At 54.4% G+C, this 18,085-nt stretch overlaps 2 protein-coding genes across 4 annotated transcripts; both read right to left on the reverse strand.

The window, feature by feature from the left end:
• Window positions 1-3,833: 3,833 nt before the first annotated feature.
• Window positions 3,834-7,454, reverse strand: HAMP (hepcidin antimicrobial peptide). The gene is made up of 3 exons (XM_059666856.1): window positions 5,238-7,454; window positions 4,272-4,331; window positions 3,834-4,190 (listed from the first exon to the last, which is right to left on the reverse strand). The coding sequence occupies exons 1-3, from the start codon at window positions 5,319-5,321 to the stop codon at window positions 4,086-4,088; spliced, it is 249 nt and encodes an 82-aa protein (XP_059522839.1). The 5' UTR covers window positions 5,322-7,454; the 3' UTR covers window positions 3,834-4,085.
• A 140-nt stretch (window positions 7,455-7,594) lies between these two features.
• USF2 (upstream transcription factor 2, c-fos interacting) lies at window positions 7,595-17,844 on the reverse strand. 3 transcript variants are annotated; one of them, XM_059666853.1, is made up of 10 exons: window positions 17,055-17,841; window positions 16,749-16,795; window positions 16,524-16,642; window positions 16,299-16,418; window positions 15,646-15,796; window positions 15,438-15,525; window positions 15,089-15,147; window positions 8,594-8,688; window positions 8,357-8,485; window positions 7,595-8,263 (listed from the first exon to the last, which is right to left on the reverse strand). In XM_059666853.1, exons 1-10 carry the CDS (start codon window positions 17,114-17,116, stop codon window positions 8,174-8,176), a joined length of 960 nt encoding a protein of 319 aa, XP_059522836.1. In that variant the 5' UTR covers window positions 17,117-17,841; the 3' UTR covers window positions 7,595-8,173. The 3 variants fall into 3 exon arrangements, with proteins under 3 accessions (XP_059522836.1, XP_059522835.1, XP_059522837.1); XM_059666852.1 differs by having other exon boundaries at window positions 16,218-16,418; window positions 17,055-17,835; XM_059666854.1 differs by lacking the exon at window positions 16,299-16,418 and having other exon boundaries at window positions 17,055-17,844.
• Between the last annotated feature and the right edge of the window lie 241 nt (window positions 17,845-18,085).

Genomic DNA, 18,085 nt, shown 5'->3' on the forward strand with positions numbered 1-18,085 from the left:
CTGTGCACCCTGGTTCGGAGTCCCTGGGAGGGCGTTCTAATATCTCTGAACATCTCAGACTGAGAAACCGAAGGCGTTGTCCTCAGCAAACAGGGAATCTTGGTGGCAATGACAGGTACAACCCTGGTCAGGAGAGGCAACAGAGGCCGGTGTGGGCGGGAGAGGAGACAGGACCTTGCCATTCTGGGCTTCAGTGTCACCTCCACCCTCCCTTACAGTCACTTCCTGGTCACAGTGGTGCCTGCATCCTGGTCTATTTGCTTCTAGGCCAGGGGTGAGCAAACTTTTTCACTCGAGGGCCACAGTGGGTTCTTAAACTGGACCGGAGGGCCGGAACAAAAGCGTGGATGGAGTGTTTGTGTGAACTAATATAAATTCAAAGTAAACATCATTACATAAAAGGGTATGGTCTTTTTTTTTTTTTTTTTAGTTTTATTCATTTCAAACGGGCCGTAGTTTGCCCACGGCTGGTCTAGGCTCTTCTTGTCATCAGAAATGACCTTAGGTATTGACTGTCTCCTCTCATGAGAACATGACCTCCAGGAGGACCAGGGCTTTGCCTGCTGTAGCCCAGCTCCTGGCGCAGCTAAGCTTCATAAACGAAGGGTGGATGCATGCACGTATCTGTCCAGTACCTGTGGCGCCTTCTGACTGGAGGCCTTTGCACTGATTCCCTCCTCCTGGAAAGCTCCTCTACCTCGCCCCACGCCCACTCTGCCTAGCCAGAGCCACCAACTGGATGCCACTTCCTCTGGAAGCCGGCCTGCCTTCTCACCAAGCCAAAGTCCCTCATTTACATGTGACTGTCCCTCCACACCCCTCAGCACATCTGCTCATCTGCACAATCGGTGAGCTCCTTCCCCACTAGCCAGGAGCTTCCAGAGGGCAGTGTTTCTATCTGTCTGTCTGTCTGTCTTACTCCCCTAGAACAGAGCCCCAAGGGTATTTGCTGAGGGCTGTGCTGACTCTGAGCAGGGTAGGGACCCGCTGTGGGCAGATTCCGTGTGATCCTCCTGCCATCCAGACCCTTCCATTGGCATGATCTCTGCAAAGTGGTGGTGGGAGCTGGCAGTGGTTTGGTTAAGGGCAGTAGTGTTTTGACTGTGAGCTGCTCAGTCACATTGGGGCATCTTCTGTGGGGAGGGAGGGAGGGAGGAAGGGAGTGTCCTTCCTCCCAAGGGAGAACCTGGGTGGATGGCGGGCTGAGGGGCGGGAAATCCCTCAGACAGGGAATTGAGGAGAGAAGGCTGGATGGAGGAGGGAAGGAGAGTCCCATCCCCACATCAGGCTTTATGATGTCAGACTCTGCCCGTGCCTTTCCCAGTCAGGGACAAAGGCCCATTGAGAGTGGGGTGGGGCTTGAACGCCTGGGTCCTGGAGAAGAGAGGGGCCTGGTGCCTGGGCTTTGGGGGAAGGCACCATGACCTGGGATACTCATGTTACAGCCTTCGGTGTCAGCACCAACCCCCTTGGGTTCATGTACCTGTGCTGTTTTGGGGCACATCTTTCTGGGTGTGAACTGAAGGCTTCCCTGAGAGAAGGATGCACAGGCGAGTGAGTCCCATAGACAGCACTGGCAACTATTACCAAAATCTGAAAACCCCGGTGTCCAGAACACAGGAGGACTGGGGGACCGGAGAGCATAGGCCTGCCTACAGGGGAGCAGTGCCACTCACACCCAGCCCCCAACTCTGCCAGATCACCCAGTCCTTCCCTTCAAGGCTAGGGATACTGTGACAAAGTACCACAAAACGAATAGCTTAGAAAGTTTATTCTATCACTGCTGGAGGCTGGAAGTGGGAAGTCAGCATTTTGGCATCGGTTCCTTAGGGCTGGGGGAAAGGAGCTGTTCTTTCCCTGCAGGCTCCCCTGGGCTTGCAGACGGCCACCTTCATGTTCAGCAGGCGTTCTCCCTGGGTAAGGGCCTCTGTGCCCAAGAACCCCTTTTATAGGACACCAGCCCTCCTGGGTTAGAACCTACCCTAATGACCTCATTTTAACTTAATTACCTCTCTACAGACCCTCTCTCCAAATAAGGTCACAATCTGAGGTACTGGGATTTAAATCTTCAACTTATATTCAGCTGAAGGAGAGGGACACAGTTTAGCCCATAATATCAGGAGTTCAGATTTTTATGTGCCATACCTTGCTTTTTAGGTATTAGCCCAATTGTATCTAAAAATACTGTGCAGTGCAAGCAAAACTCAACTCAAGGCCGATCAAGCCCTTCAGGCCCACTTGTTTAAAGCTCTCTAGAGGGATAGCTGGTTCTTGGTCTCAGCGCTCAGCCAGAGTTGTCAGCTTTGTACCCCCACCCCCCACCCCCACCCACCAGCTGCAGCAGTATTGCCTGGAAGCTTATTAGAAATGCAAGTTCCATGGCCTCACCCCAGCCCTGAAGAGTCAGCAACTCTGGCCGTCTGCCCCAGCAGATTCTGGTGCCCACAGAAACGAGCACCTCTGCCGCTCTCTAGGACCACCTGGGGCACTTGCTAAGATGAGCAAAGAGTACTCAGCATCATTAAATGTATTCAGGTCTCCCACCTCCCAGGCATTTATTGAGGGGCCCGGAGTCCTCTTCCTCCCCCTTTATACTGATCCTTTATACTGATGAGGCATTTGACAGTTTCCAAAGCCATTTCACCCTCATTCCTTGCTGAGCCGCTCAACAGCCCAATCAGCTGAACACTGTAGGGACACTTCTGTCCTTTCACACATGAGGAGGTGGGGTTCAGAGCAGGCGGGGGGGGGGGGGGGGTGGAAGGTGGGGGGTAGAGAGATGCCTGCTCCATCCTACAGCAAATGAGGCCAGGCTCTCCAGCTTGCCTTCCTCTCCCGCCCCTTAGTCTTGGTTCAGGAAATCCTCTCAGAGGAGGAGCCTCTCATGGCTTCGAAGGCAGAAAGCAGAAGTTTGTGGGTTACCAAACGGATCCAGCTCCCAGTTGGGTTTAGTTTAGCTCCCAGAGTGTTGATTTAAAAAAATCAAATTCCTATAATCAGTTGCCAAAATGTTTACAATCAGGAAGGATGGCCACCTTCTCTGGGAAAGAAGCTCTAGCCATGTTTCACCCGGAGCCACTTTAGATGGGATCAGGCCTCCCACTTCCTGTCCATACACAACACTGAAGCCAAATGGCCAAGCCCCTTCATCATCACACCACTGCTGATGTTTTCTTATAGGCTAAGAAGATAGTGAAATGCATCTTTGTTTTTCTATCAAAAGTGGGAAAATTGGATAAATTGAGAGGGATATAGTTTTTAAAAAGAATGGGAGAGACCTTAATTCCTTGCGAAGGTGAACGGTATTCTCTTCTGTGTGTCATGTGCAAAGTGTGTCCTTATTGAATTACAACCTAATATGCTCCTGCAAAACAAATCCACACCTCCCTCATTTACTGCAGCTGTCTGCAAGGCCAGTGGTTCTCAAACATTTTGGTCTCAGGAACCCTTTCTGCAAAATTACTGAGGACTCCAACAACTTTAAGTGGGTTATATGTATAGTTGCTTAACATATTAAAAATTGAAAATGGGAAATTTTTAAAGCACAGCTACAATCCATTAGCCATCAGAGTGATGATGTCATCATGTCACAGAGCTTCTGGAAAACCCCACTGCACACTCATGTGAGAATGAGAGTGTAGGAAATAGTAACATCTTAATAGTGTCCGCCTGTGGGGCCTTGGATGGAGCCCCAGACCTGACTTTGAGAACCCTCGCTAGGCATTTGAGTTTGTCACCCATTTCAAGACTTAAAGAAGAAACTTTGTTTAGTTTTTATTCCCTGCTGTAGCAACAAAAATTCTAGGTCTTATGAAGTGGGGCTTAAAGAAGGGGAAGAGCAGAAAACAAATTTCTTTCACCAAGCTTCCTTGCAACCTCGATACACAACAACCCCGCACATCCCACTGAGTACACCCTTACAAGACAGTAGCCAGGCAGGCCTCTGGCATAGGCCTCGGGCAGGGAGAAAGGGCAACAGGCTGGTTTGGAAAATAAAAGCTGGAACAGTCATTTTATTCCGAGACCATTTACAGAGTGTTCGAGGGCGGCAGGAATAAATAAGGGAGGGCGGGAGGGCAGGGAGACTACGTCTTGCAGCAGATCCCACACTTGGATGGGTAACAGCAGCCACAACAGAAGATGCAGATGGGGAAGTGAGTGTCTCGCCGCCTCCGTCTCTGCAGCCCGGGCTGTAGGAAGGAAGGAAGAGTGAGCGGGTGTGGGCGCAGGGAAGGCTGTGAGGCTCTGAAAGGAGGCCCAGGTGTTCTCACCATCAAGCCAGCTGTGACTCCAGCTGTATCCTGGGTCTGGAGGTCTGCAAGCTGTGTTGTCTGTGAAAGCAGAAGGGAATACTGAGGATGGCAGGGCCCGGCAGCGCTTCATTTGCGCACCAACCCATTCTTCCCTCAGCTGGAAGCCTTGCTTTCTGGCCTTTCTCACCTCCCCACAGGCAATCTCCTTCCTGCAGACACCCAGGCCTCCTACTCTCTCCACAGCTGCTGCTCTTCTTTGGGACATCACCCTCCCTAGTCTGGATGCCACCCCTCACCCATAAAAAAACCTGCCTCCATCTTGCCCCTACAATCCATTCCCCACACATATCAGTCATGTTGTGGCTTTACCCATTAGAAAAGCCTGCAGGGCTCTTCCTGCACTTGGAGGAAAATCAGGGTTTGCATGATTGCCCATAAGACCCAGCATGCCCACCGCTCAATCTCAGCTCCAAGCACCACCACCCACTTCCTACTTGCCCCCACCTCGGTTTTAGCTTACCGTCTCCGTCTCACCCTCCAAGTTCTAGGTCAAATACCATTTTCTCACAAGACACTCCTGCTTGACTGCCAGCTCTTTATCTCACCTATCCCCTTCCACCTCCCACCACCATGGTCACTCTACGATTTTTTTGTTAAACCCGAGTAGCATTTACTAAACACCGTGATCTTTTGTTTTTACTAATTCCCTGACCAGATTGTATGCACCATAAGAGCAAAAATCTTCTCTCATCTCCCTTGTTCATTGCTTGATCCCCACTGCTTAGGACTTTACACTCAAATGTAGAATTAGTTTGGGACCCCCAGTCCCTGCCACTTGGACCCTATCTCTGTACTTTAGGCAGCTGCCCATCTCCCCTCTGCCTGCGTTGCCATCTGCCCAGTCCACTGCCCTCAGCAGTCCCCTCCGAGGGCCTGGCTCTCCCACGTGGCTGCCTGCGGGGCCCAGGCCCCGTGGGCTCTCACCTGGTGCAGAGCTGAGGCACTGGTCAGGCTGGCCAGGAGGAGGAGCAGCAGACAGGCAGCCTGGATCCGCACGTTCAGTGCCATTGTGCCGTCTGGCTAGCTGTCCTGCTGCGAAGTCTAGGACCGCTCTGGTGTCTGGGCCGTTACAGCCGCTTTTATGGGGCCTGCTAGGAGAGGCGGAGGTGCTAAGCCCCCTCCCCTTTGTCCTAACTCATTTCCAAGAAGGTAGTGGCGCCGAAAAGGCGGGAGATAAGCGGGAACAGAGTGACAGGGAACAGGGTTGTGTCAACCTCTGCCAGCAGAGGTGTGTACAGGGGGTGGGGCAGATGGGGCCACAGACACAGGCCTCTAGCCAGACACCTGGGAAACACTTTCCCTAAGATGACATCACCTTGTTGATCTCAGAAAAAAATTCCCCCTTTTGCCACAGAGGTTGCACAGGTCAATGAGCAGGAGCAAGGTGTCCTTGTTCCCCACCCCTCCTCATTCACATGGGGGATGGCTGTCACTTACCAGGGTCCTTTGGGGTGCCCCATACCATTCCCCCAGCTTCGGGTTCTGCTCTGTAGGGAACACTGCAACAGCCAGATGCAGGAGTTTGAGACGGCACAAGCGTGGTCTTTTCTAAGTGTCAGAACCTTAAGAAGTGGCCTGGTATCTGGAAAACGTTCCTGTGAACTTCAGACCATGGAATAGCAGTAACAGTAGTGGCTGCACCTCATGTCCCAGCAGGTATAGACTCACTTTTGTGTTAACCTAGCCAGGACCACCTGTCCTCAAAGCAGTGCCTGCTGTCCCATTCTGGACTCTGCACTGTATTCAGGGCCCTAGCTGCCAACTCAGCCCATTTCCAAGGACCTGGCTTCCCAGGCACTGCTCCCCCTTAGGAGCCCACCATTCCTACCCGGCTTGCTATCCTCACTTGACAGGAGAGGAACTGAAGGCCAAGAAGGGGCTTTGCCCAGATCAGAGGCAGAGCTGGCACTCCAGAGTAAGCAGCCTGACTCAGGCCTGTGCTCTGATCACCAGGCTTTCCTGCCTCCCCCAAACACAGGATGTCCGTGGGCTGTGCTAGACCTGGCTCATACCGGCTCAACAGAGCCACTGTGCACATCTCAACCCACCTCCACATTCAGTGGCAGCATGTTGGTACCTGGACACCAGCGATGGGGTATGTACACAACAGCCAACACTACAAACCAGGGTTCTTTTGGGGGGAGGGCTGGTCCCTTAGAATAGCGGTCGCCCACCTTTCAGACCTCACGGACCACTGGTTGGCAACCACACTGCCTTAGAATACCACTGGGTGGGGCGATGAACCAAGGCTCCTGACTGTCCCAGCCACTACCCGAGTCACAGGCAGTGGGTACACACAGCCCAGAGGACCCACATACTTAATTCCAGAGACGGGACTTTGGCCATTTTGGCTCTGACTCATTCACAGATCATCCAGTGTCAACCTTACCACTGGAGCCTGAAGATGCTGCTGCCAAGGAATGAAAACTTCTCCCTTGCCCTGAACTATAGCCAAGCTCATTCAGAACAGTAAGATGGGGGCCCCTGGGAAATCAAGGCTGCTCCTTGCCATCTGCCTCCCCATTCACATCACATTAGGCTCTTCCTGCTGCACACACCCTCAAAGAGGGACTCAAACCGAGTAATGGCCAGGAAAAGGAGACAGGGCTCTCGGGGGAAGAAACCAGTTGGGGACATTTGGGGTGCATGCATGGTGAACTCAGCACGGTGGCAACTGGCAGGCCTAGATCCTGGGAGTGGATGGAGTTGCATGGGGGCTGCACGGTTGAACACAGGGAGACCCAGAAGCATCCCCCAACATTGCCTGTGTCACTACATCTCCACTCAGGCCAGGTTTCATCATCAGCCAGGGGCAGGGGTCATAGCACAGGCGCCAGAGCCACAGTGCAAGGCGACAGGCTGACGGGCCAAGCCTGGCTTCCTGGCCTTCTGCCTTCCTTGGGGGTGGGGGGCTCAAGGCCAGGCCCCACCATTGGCTGATGCAGAGGGAAGGGCTTCAGCCCAGAAGGGCAGAGCCAGGAGCCAGTCCCGTTTTTAGGAACTGACGACACAGGAGACCCCAGCCTCTCCTCCAAAGACATAGGTCCTTGACCCAACCTCTCCCGGCCCCCTCATACATATACACACCTGGGGCCTCAAAGAGGATATTCATTCTTTAATTCCTCCAGCCAGCCAGCCAGCGAACAGACTGGGTCCCGTGCAGTACAGAATGGCAGGGACTGGCACAGAGCCACCAACAGCAGCTGAGGCCCTGCCCTGATAGAGCTCTGCACAGACCCCATGACCCCTGCCCATACCTGAGATGGACAAATACACAAACAGACAAGGCGGGGCCACATGGGGCCAGTTTATTGCAGTTAAATACCTCTCTCTCTATTTTTTGTCCATTTTTCCATAAAGAAAATTAAAACACACACACACACACACACACACACACACACACACACACACTCAAAGGGGAGCAGGAATCCAGAAACAAGAGGTGGGGTGAGACATGGCCTCCCTTCTTAGGTCCAGGTCCCAGGGATGGCCCCCCAAAGGCTCCCCTCCTGCCCGTAAGCACCATGTCAGTACCTCTAGAGGCCAAAAGAGGCAGCGGGATATGGCAGGACCTCTGTCCTCCTCCCTTTTGCCTCCAGGCGAGACCACTAGAAGTGCTGGGGCTTAGTGGGGGCCAGGAGAAGGGGCAGACAGATGGGGGAGGGAGATCATTTCCACATCCAGGAGAGCAGTGGGTGTTTATCCAAAGAAATGCATTACTTCTCCCCATTTTTTTTTGTTAAAAATCTACTATAAAAAAACGCAGCTGGGGGAGGGGCATCTGTCCCTCTCTGTGCTAAGGGCTGGGGAAGGGGGCAGCAGAGTCCCAGAGGGGGGCCTGCCGCACGACGGGAAGGGCGTCACTGCCGGTTGCTCTCGCCCACCATCTCCAGGTTGTGCTGCTGCAGCTGGGCTCGAAGCACGGCATTCTCATTCTTCAGCTCCTCAATCTGGCAGACATGAGAGGGCACAAGGGGCCAGGGATAGTTCCCTGCACCGTGGGGTCCTGGGTCCTCCACCCAACTCCCAGCCCTGGCACTCACCTGTTGCCTCAGGAGCTCATTATCCATCTGCAGCCGTTCGGCCTCCTTGAAGGTCTCCTGCATGCGCTGGTTGGTCTGGCGCAGCTCCCGGATGTAGTCGCAGGCCTTTGACAGGATCCCTCCTTTACTCTGGGGGACGGGCAAGAGCATTAGAGTGAGCACTGCCCACTGGCCTCTGCCTACTGGCTCACCCCAGTGGTCCAGGCAGACTTTCTGGGTGGCGCCAGGGGCACTCACCGCTCCTGTCTTGCTGTTGTCTGTGTTACAATCTGGAATGATTTTTGAAAGTTGGACAATCCAGTTGTTGATCTTGTCCCTCCGCCTCCGCTCCACTGTAGGCACAATAGCAGTATCAACAGCTAGGTTTATAGCACTTTCTGTGCGGCTAGGCGATTTGCCTCCCGAGGCAGGTGCCGGCAGACCCCAGACTGCTGAGGGAGGGCACGGGCCCTGGGCAGGGTCACACTGCTAGCAAATCTAGAGTCAAGATCTGAAGGCAGGCCGCCAGCTTCCCCGCCTGCTTCCCAGTGCTTCTCAAGAGAAACAAAGAAAGTCTGGCTCTCAAGTACCACATATACCTTTAAAGCAGAAGTGGGTTCATTTTGTTTGCCTACTTTTAAAATTTGAGTCAACATTTTAAAATAATTTCACATAATTGTTAGCATCTTTGGAAAAAAGGAGTTGTGGCTACAGTGGGCATGTACTCTTGAGAGGCAAGAACGGGCCAGTGTCCCTGCGCATGGGAACTGAGAGCCCCCACTGGTCCCCACAGCCCCTGTACTTGATTGTCCACAGTCCTCAGGTTTCCCCAGGGCACTGCGTCCCCTGAGTCTGCTTTTTCTTCATCTGTAAGTCACAGTCTGGCCATGTCTCATCTGTTTAAAACCCTTCTCCAGGGCCCCGACAGCATGCCCCACATCTCCAGACTGGCAGTTGTGGCTCTCAGGGCCTGGCCTATCAGGGCATTGGGTAACCCAGGAACAACATGAATCCTCTTAAAGACCAGGGATGGCAAATTAATGGAAGGTTTAATTTGAAAAATACCCAGATTTGTGGTTTTGTTTTATAAAACACCCCACTCTCACACTGCCAGCTGAGCTGAGCAGTAGCTGCCCCCTCGGGCAGGGCATGTCTCCTCTCTGGCTTCTCACCTGGCCTGCACATCCTGACTGACAACAGCAGCCTGGGGTCTGCCTGCACTGGAGCCCGACACCCCTGGTTTGGGGCCCACTGAAGCAAACCCGTCTCAGCCTTTCTTTACCTTCCAAGTACCAGGCATTGTGGGGACAGAGAAGCCCAGCTATCCCAACTCCAGTTCCCGTGACAAATGTGGGCAGTGTCTGTAGAGAGGGAACGGGGCTAATAGGATCTGGAAAGGAGCGTGAGAAGACATTTTCTCGGGGTTGGGCAGAGTTGACGGGAGATTGTGGAGGGGCCGAGGGAGGGTGGGAACGGAGGGGTTGGCCAGTACCTCCTGAGGCTGGCACTGCCCGACCCTGGTGTTCCCTCAAAGAACATACCTGGCCACTGACAGACAAATCTCCTGGCGCTGGTTTTATCCACTCATTGCTGACCAGTCCTTCCTACCTCTCAGGGCTCTTCCACTTGGGCCTGGGTGACAACACCGTCCCCTGCGGACTCTCCTCCTCCCTGGCCCTTCTTCCTCCCTCGCTCTCCTCTTTCCTCAGAAACCTCCCTAATACATGACAAGAATGTGCCCAGTACAGAGCTCCGTCTGACTCCAGTCCTGGGCCCTGTTGCTGGGGTGTGAGCAGAACCTTCCCTTCAAGGACAGCCTTGTCTGTCTTAGCATCTCCGGAACTCGGGGGCCAAAATCTGCGGCAGAGCCAAGAGTGCAGCCCAGGCCCCACATCCCTCAGCTGTGTGCCCGCTCCCTTTCCAAGGTTTCAGCTGAGGAACTCACAGCAATGCCTTCTTGGTTTCTTTCCCTACCCCCATGCAGTCCAACATTCACAGCCTGGGCTATAGACCACGTACTCCTCATTCCGAGCCACCAGGGGGCAGAGACAGGGGTGTGGCCCATCTCTAGCTTGCATTTACTTCTTAAAAACATATTGCCACCCAGCAGGAGTGGCTCAGTTAGTTGAGCATTGTCTTGTGCACTGAAGGTTGCTGGTTTGATTCCCAGTCAGGGCACATAACTGGGTTGCAGTTTGATCCCCGGTCAGGGTGTGTGAGGGAGGCATCTGAATTGATGTTTCTCTCTCTCTCTCTCCCCAAGCATGCCCTCAGGTGAGGATTAAAATAAAAAAAAGTACTGCCTGCCGTGGCACTCTGAGAGGCTGGAACCCACAGTAAATCCAGTCTCTGTCCTGCTGGCACCACTGTGAAGTGCACGTGAACAGGGGACATGGTACAAACACTCGAGGGTACGTGTTCTAACTGGAGATTGTGCCAAGTGCCTGGGAACTCCAGGGTAGAGCAATGGTCTCTGCCTGAGAGTGGGGTAGGATGCAGCCTCACAGTCTTAGAGAGGAAATATTTGGGCTAGTTTCCGAGGGGCGAGGCATCAGGCAGACAGGTGTCAAGATCCCAGAAATGGTGACACTGAAATACTTGGGCGCATGGAACAGGGTGACAGGAAAAGGTTGTGAAAACAGGCTGTGAAGACCTTGAATGCCTGCTAATGCGTCTGGACCTTATCTCTTACTCTAGGAGTTCAGGCCCTTGGGTCTGGGGCCTTTCACTAAGCAGGTAGTGATGTGGTCAGACCGGGGCTTGGGAAGACCATTTTGGTACAGCTGAAATGGAGGAAGACTAGTTAAGACCAAGGCCACATGTATTCCACAGAAGTGCTTCAGTTACACCCACACAACCCTTAGAACACAACTGAGAAGTAAAATCTGCCAGGACAAAAGGAGAAGTGAACAAACTCACAAATATACTTGGAGACATCAACACTCCTCTCTCAGTAACCAACAGAACAAATAGACAAAAAAATCAGGATAGGAAACCTGAACACTGTCAACCAACTTGACCAAGTTGACACTGAGGAAACACTCCGCAACAGCAGCAAACTCACAGAAACTGTCACCAAGACAGACCATATTCGGGGCCACATAACTAACCTTAATAAATTTCAAAGAACTAAGTTACAGAGCATAATAAAACTAAATTAAAAATCAATAGCAAAAGACATCTAGAAAATCCACACATATCAGGAAATTAAGCAACACACTTCTAAATAAAACATGAGTCAAAGAAGAAATCACAAGGAAAACCGAAACACATTTTTAACTGAAAGATAATGAAAACACGACATATCCAAATGGGATGTAGCTAAAGCAAGTATTAGAATGAAATTTGTAACTAGAAAGGTTTGTATTGGGAAAAAAAGTTTAAAATGATCTTTAAAAAGTAGAAGAAGAAAAACCCTAGCAAATTAAACCCTCAGTAAGTAGAAGGAATGAATTAGTAGCATTAAGAGTGGAAACTAACGAAATAAAAAAAGCAGGTCCATCTTAAAAAATCAGATTTCACATAAAGATCTGGATTTTTGGCTACTGAAGAGGTTCTCGCAACAGTGGACCCAAAACTGACATGGCAGCAATGGGTGCTGCAAAGGCCACCCTTCAGGCAGGACACACGCCCCACTTCATGAGGAGGCCGGAGACGGGTCCCACAGTACCAAGAACTGGTGGGAAAGACGTAAAAAGGAGAAAGAGAAGCTGATCTGAAGTCCACTTCAGCACAGAATCTCAGGTTTGGGGGATGAGGGCAGAGGGCAGAGGTGAAGGTGGCCTGGCTTTCAGTTCTGGCCTGGATACTTGTGACAGGGGCGCCCTTTGCTGCAGTGGGAAAAGACATGTTGCATGGGAGCCTTTAGGGAGGAGAGATGGCAGTTAGTTCTGTTTGGACACACTGAGTCTGAGGTGTCTCAAGGACACCCAGAAATGGTACTTGGAGCAAGCAGCTCAAAATGAGCCTGGAGTTCAAGTAAGCCCTGCAGGGACACAGAGGGGCAGGTTTCACCTTTTTGGAGACACATAGGAGAAAGCCAGCAGAAATCCCTCAGAGAAATACTGAGCACCTACAACTGGGGATGGGGCTTTGGGATACTGACAATTCCCGAGCCTAACATTTCACTGTCCTGACACTGACCTGAGATGGGATCAGACCTTAAGAAACACCACAAGGCAAAGCAGTTCCCCAGCCTTGCGCAATGTGAAGAATCATGTGACCTTGTCAAAATACAGACTTCTGGATCTGCCTCTGTCCTACCCATTCAAAGACTGTGAGGACAGCCCTGGAGACCTGGATTGTTAACAAGCTTCCCGGAGCATCTGGAAAGCCCTGCTCTAAGGAGCAGGCTGTGAAAAAGAGGCAGAGTGCAGGAGAATCAGAGCAGGTAGAGCAGAAAGGATCATTACCAAAATGCTGGGAATAGGCAGGGTCAGACGTGTACAGCACAGACAGGGAAGGAAGCCAATGGGTTTGGCAATGAGGTTGTCAAGGATGGCCTTAAATGGAGCCATTTTGGTAGAGAAAAGAGCCAGACTGCCAAGGGTACAAGAAGGGTAAAAGGTGGCCCAACTACTCTGCAGGTTAGGAGAGGGCAGGATACAGCTGGAGGGTAAAAGCAAGGTTATGAAAGACTTTTTTATAGGAGAAAGATTCCAGACTTTTTGTAGGTGGATTAACTGTGAGAGGCAGGTGAGAGTGAGGCAGAGGATGGCTAGATGGTATCCCAAGAGTGGTTTGCTACAGTCTCACTGGGGGCACACACACTGCCGGGCACTCAAACGTCTCAGCTGTGCATCCTCACTCTGAGCCTCTGCAGGAGATGGGTTAACACCTTACTGAGGGGACTAAACAGGTGCAGAGATTAAGAACCAGTCTGAGGTCATGTGACCTAAGCAGTAGATACAAAACTGCTGGGTAGCCTACAGGAGGCCCCTCAAACTTGCCACATCCGAAAACCAAGCTCAGACTCACTCACTCCTTCCCTTTTCAAACCAGCCTGACCCCATCATGAAACCCTGACTCATGAAATCCTGATTCTTCAGCCTGTCTCAGGCCAGACATCTGCAGTCACCTCCTATTTTTCTATCTGACCTCCATACACAAACCCTCTGTTGGTTTCCCCTCAAACTACAATAAATATCCAAGAGCAGGGACACTGGGAGGGCCTCTTACAAGGATCTGGTCCGACCAATCTTCTGTAACTCTGCCAACTTCCTCTTTCCTTTCCTGAATTCTGCTCTTCTTCATACATGCCAAGTCTGTTCTGACTCAGGCCTGGGTGTTTGCACTTGCTCATCCCTATGCCTGGGACCCTCGCCCAGTACTTGACTGGCCCTTTCCTTAAAGTCTGTTCAGGCCTCTGCTCAAATGTCACCTTAGAGGCCTACACTGCCACCATTACCTAGCTTTACCTTCCTTCCTGCTATCTGACGTCATATTGTAGCTTTGTGCAATTTCTGTTTCTCCTACCAGAATAAACACTACGAGAGCCAAGACCTCATTTGTTCGATTACCCACAATCTGAAAACCTAGAACGGGCTGGCACATCGTATGTACGTGCTGAATGAATGCCTCAATTTAGTGAGATGCTTAGATCACAGCTGCACAGCCATCCCCAATCGAAGACCTTTAGGACTGTGGGGTCTCACCCTGGCTTTCAGGGCCTTGACTCTCCTGGCTCCCTTTCCAAGCACTCCACATGGAACCTCTGCACCAACCAAGCCAGCACCCTCCAAAGCAACTTGACTCCTTTCTGCCACCCCCCTTCCAGCCTGTGCTCCCTGTCTGGCAGGCCCTCCCAAAGACTACCCCCCTGGTGGTCAGTGCTCAGTCAGACACTAGCCTGAACTCCTAAGCTTCCCTGACACTCTACATGCCCCATACCTGGCCCAGAATCTGTCTTCAGGAAATATTTGCTAAAGGACAGTTGTTTGGATGTAAGAATTCCCCTGGACTTGAATGCTCCTACATCGATCATAGTGGCTACTGACTGGAGGCAGAGGTTGAGTGGGAAACTAGGGGACAGCAAAAAGGGCCAAAAATGACCTTAGGTTGAATTTGGTGTTTATAAGGGCAGGATGCTCCAGCCTTGGCTAGCCAGAGGCACAGGTTCCTGCAGTTTCATCCTCAGATGTGCCCACTATCAGACCAGAGTTACTTCCGGAAGCCAGGCAGGCAGGGAAACGATGGACTCAAACACTACAGTTGCCAATGGAAACGAAGGTCCAGGGGAGCAGGAAATCCATATGTGAATGTGAAACCTGCCATTTTATTTACTTATTTATTTATATTTATTTGATATATTCTTATTGACTTCAGAGAGGAAGGGAGACGGCAAGAAACGTCAACGATGAGAGAGAATCATTGATTGGCTGCCTCTTGCACGCCCCCTACTGGAGATCAAGCCAGCAACCCAGGCATGTGTCGTGACTGGGAATCGAACCGTGACCTCCCGTTTCATAGGTCCACACTCAACCACGGAGCCACTGCAGCCGAGTGAAACCTGCCATTTCTGATGCTGGCCCTTAATTCAAAACTAGCCAGGATGACAAAACACATTCCAGTCCATTCATCCTACCTATCGGTTACAGACAATGAACCTCCTCCACCGGTTTCCACTTTTCCAGCATTCAACACCTCTCTCATGTGGAGCATGCCCAGTGATCTGTGACCAAACACAAGGCCCGCCTGGCAGTGCCTGTGAGGCCAAGGCCAGGGACTGGCGCAGGGGCTCCACGCTGACTTTACCTTCATTGTGCTGAGCTCTCCTTCTCTCATCCCGGGGTGTTCTAGTTCCATCAATTTTCCTAGAAGAGGGATAAAACGGGCACATGTTATCTCAGGGCCCATTTGTCCAAGCATTTATTAAGAAGTCAGACTTGAAAATGACCTTTGCAAGACATATTCATATGTAGGAAGAAAGAGGAAATGATACTTTCTTTATACTAAAGAAACAAAAACAGACCAAAAAATATATCAAGTGCCTACTGCGTGCTCAACTGCCTGACTTCTACTCCAGAAAACCTTTCCTTCCTTCGACCCCACACCAGGCCCTCCCAGTGTCCCCTGCTCCTGGGCCCAGGGCTCCCGCACATACGGGGAGTAGGGGTGGGTCCGCGGGGCAATCGTCCTTTGCGTTCCTGTCTGAAGCACGTCCTGGGGCGTCATCATGACATAGAACTGGCCTGTAGGGAAAGCCGGGTTAGTGCTAAAGCTGGGGGCAGAGTCAGAAATGGCTGGGGAATCCCACCCTGATGGGCCTGCTGCCTCCCCTGCCTTCCACCTCGGCCCCTTCCTCCCTTTACCTCCGGCCTGCAAGCTCTGGTCTGTGGTCTGTACCGACACAGCCGTGGTATCTCCCACACTGGACGCTGGGAAATAGGCAAATCGTGCCTCCCCACTGACAGCCTCAGCTGCTGGGCTGCCGCCATTGCTGAAGGGATTTTGGATTACAGCCTGGGGAGTAGGAGGACACAGAGGCCACCCTCAGCCATCTTGTTCCCCACACTCTCCCCCTGTCGCCCTGTTTGATGGATACTGCATTCTCTACGGAGGGTGGGACCGCTCTGTATGTACTGCTCTGCGGATGCCTCAGAGGCCCTGGGACTTGCAGACACTCGGCAATCATTTGGTGAACCAACTGACTTTTACCTCTGAGAAAGAGACTTTTCTATGACCGTGATCCCAAGTTTAAAAAACAAAACAAAACGATGTTCCAAAGATCCTGTCCAAGATTTCACTGTGCAGAACAGGAATTTAACCCACGCAGCCTGACAGCCTGAAGGCAGCATCTGTGTTGCACATGCCCCACCCACTGGGACTCCCCCCAAACGGTCCGTGTCCCCTCTCCGTCCCCCCCGCACTGCTGAGGACCTACCAGTGGGAAGGGTGCTGCAGGACCTGGGGGCACAGAGGCAGCAGCAGGGCCGGGGCGCTGGGCTGCCCCATCCACACCCACCTGGGTCACAGCCTGCTGCCCCCCAGCAAAGGCAGCCGTCGACACGACGCTGACGGCGCCCGCCGTGTCGCCCTGGCCATCCAGCTGACCATCAGTCACCTGGACTACGCGGTATGTCACCTGCAGGGGGCGGCAGAGCGGCGAGGCCAGCGCTAGGGCCCGGGCAGGGGCCGGGTCCGAGCCCCTCCCGACCCGACCCTCCGGCCCGCGGCGCCCCCCTCTCACCTGTCCTCCATTATTCTCTGTGCGGAACTGGTACTGGATGTTGTGGTCGCTGAACGCCGCCTGCTGGACGCTGGCGATAGCCACCGCCGTCTGCTCCTCCGCCCCGGGGCCGTCCCCGCCTACGGTCCAAGGAGGGTCGGGGCGACGGTCAGCGGTCGCGAGGGCCTGGGCACCCCCGGGCCCGCCCGGGCGCAGGCCGCAGCCGGGCGCCGCGCGAGCACTCACCCTCCTGCAGCTCGACGCCCTCCTCGGCCTCGGGTCCTTTGTCGTGGCTGCGGGGAGGGCGGGTAAAGGGGGTCAGGGCCGCCCGCGCCCCCGCCCCTCTGCTCAGGTGCAGCGCCCCCGTCCCGCCCGGCCCTTTCGGGGGCTGAGGCTCCGCTAGGACCCGGGGCTGGGGCACGAGCACGATCCTCCTCCCTCGCGGCCTCCATTTTGAGCTGGGCCCGGCGGTCGCTCGGGATCATGGCGGCCCGCCCGCCAGGCCGAAGGGCCGGAGCGGGGCGCGGGGGCACGGCCGGCCGGCACCCTTACCTGGCGGCGGCAGCAGCGGTAGCCGAGGCAGCGGGATCCAGACCCGGGTCCAGCATGTCCATGGGGGGGTGGGGGCGGGGGGGGGCGCGGGGCCCGGGGGAGGGGAGGGGAGGGGTGGGGAGGGAGGGAGGGGAGGGGGCGGGCGGGCGGCCGGGGGGGCCCCGAGCCCGGCGCTCACGCCGCGCGGCAGGAGGGGACGGAGGAGACACGGGAGCCGCTCGCGCTGATCACGGGGACAAACAGTGGGGTCATGTGAGGAGGAGATGCCGCCGCCGCGCTTTTCCTGCAGCCGCCGCCGCCGCCACCTCCGCCCGCCCTCCTGCCGGCTCGCGCCGGCTCTGGGCTCCGGGACGCAGCGGCCGCCCCCCGCCCGCTGCACGCGGCCCTCGGGCCTCCTTCCCGGAGCCGCCGCCGCCGCCGCGACTTTTTTTTTTTAATCCGGCCCGACCTGGACGGCCGCCGCCTCCCCTGGATCGCCGGCTCGAGCGTCAGCCGCCCGGCCTGGCCCAGTCCCGCGGCGGATCGCTGCGGTAGCGGTCGCCGCTTTCTATTTTTTCCTCCTTTTTTTTCCTCCTTTACTTGAGCTGCGCGCGCGCGGCGGCGGCAGCGCGATCCCGGGTCGACGCGCGGGGAGGGCAGCCCCCGGGGGAACGCGCACGCTGTTTGTCTCCGATGGCCGCGGGCGCGCGCCGGCCGGGTCTCGGCGCGGCGCGGGGTCGCCCCCGCCCCCGGACTGCCTGGCACTCGCCAGCGGGCCGCCGGGTGGAACGCGAGCCCGGATAGAACGCCGGGGGACGAGGCGGACCGCGGGGTTTGGAGACCGTGAAGTCGTCGGGGGGAGGGGCGGGGGGCGCGTGTGAATGGAGTGGAACGGCAGTGGAGCGCGCATGCGCGCTCCCGTTTCGGCTAAAGTGCGCGAAGGCGGAGGCCCGAGGCGCATGCGCACGTCCGGACGGGGCTGGGGCGCGCACGCAGGGCCGGGCGGAGCCAGCGGGTGCGCACTCCGCGCCTAGGGGAGCGGGAGGAGACAG

Source organism: Myotis daubentonii, chromosome 15 (genome assembly GCF_963259705.1).
Source record: "Myotis daubentonii chromosome 15, mMyoDau2.1, whole genome shotgun sequence".
NCBI lineage: Eukaryota > Metazoa > Chordata > Mammalia > Chiroptera > Vespertilionidae > Myotis > Myotis daubentonii.

What these genes read in the sequence shown, in the direction of transcription:
- HAMP (XM_059666856.1), bottom strand. Translation starts at nt 5,321, where the DNA reads ATGGCACTGAACGTGCGGATCCAGGCTGCCTGTCTGCTGCTCCTCCTC. An exon ending in GTGCCTCAGCTCTGCACCAG is followed by an intron (nt 4,332 to 5,237) that starts GTGAGAGCCCAC and finishes CTGCTTTCACAG; the next exon opens with ACAACACAGCTTGCAGACCT. An exon ending in GAGTCACAGCTGGCTTGATG is followed by an intron (nt 4,191 to 4,271) that starts GTGAGAACACCT and finishes TCCTTCCTACAG; the next exon opens with CCCGGGCTGCAGAGACGGAG.
- USF2 (XM_059666852.1), bottom strand. Translation starts at nt 17,116, where the DNA reads ATGGACATGCTGGACCCGGGTCTGGATCCCGCTGCCTCGGCTACCGCT. An exon ending in GGGCGTCGAGCTGCAGGAGG is followed by an intron (nt 16,643 to 16,748) that starts GTGAGTGCTCGC and finishes CTTGGACCGTAG; the next exon opens with GCGGGGACGGCCCCGGGGCG. An exon ending in CGGACCCACCCCTACTCCCC is followed by an intron (nt 15,148 to 15,437) that starts GTATGTGCGGGA and finishes TCCCTCTTCTAG; the next exon opens with GAAAATTGATGGAACTAGAA.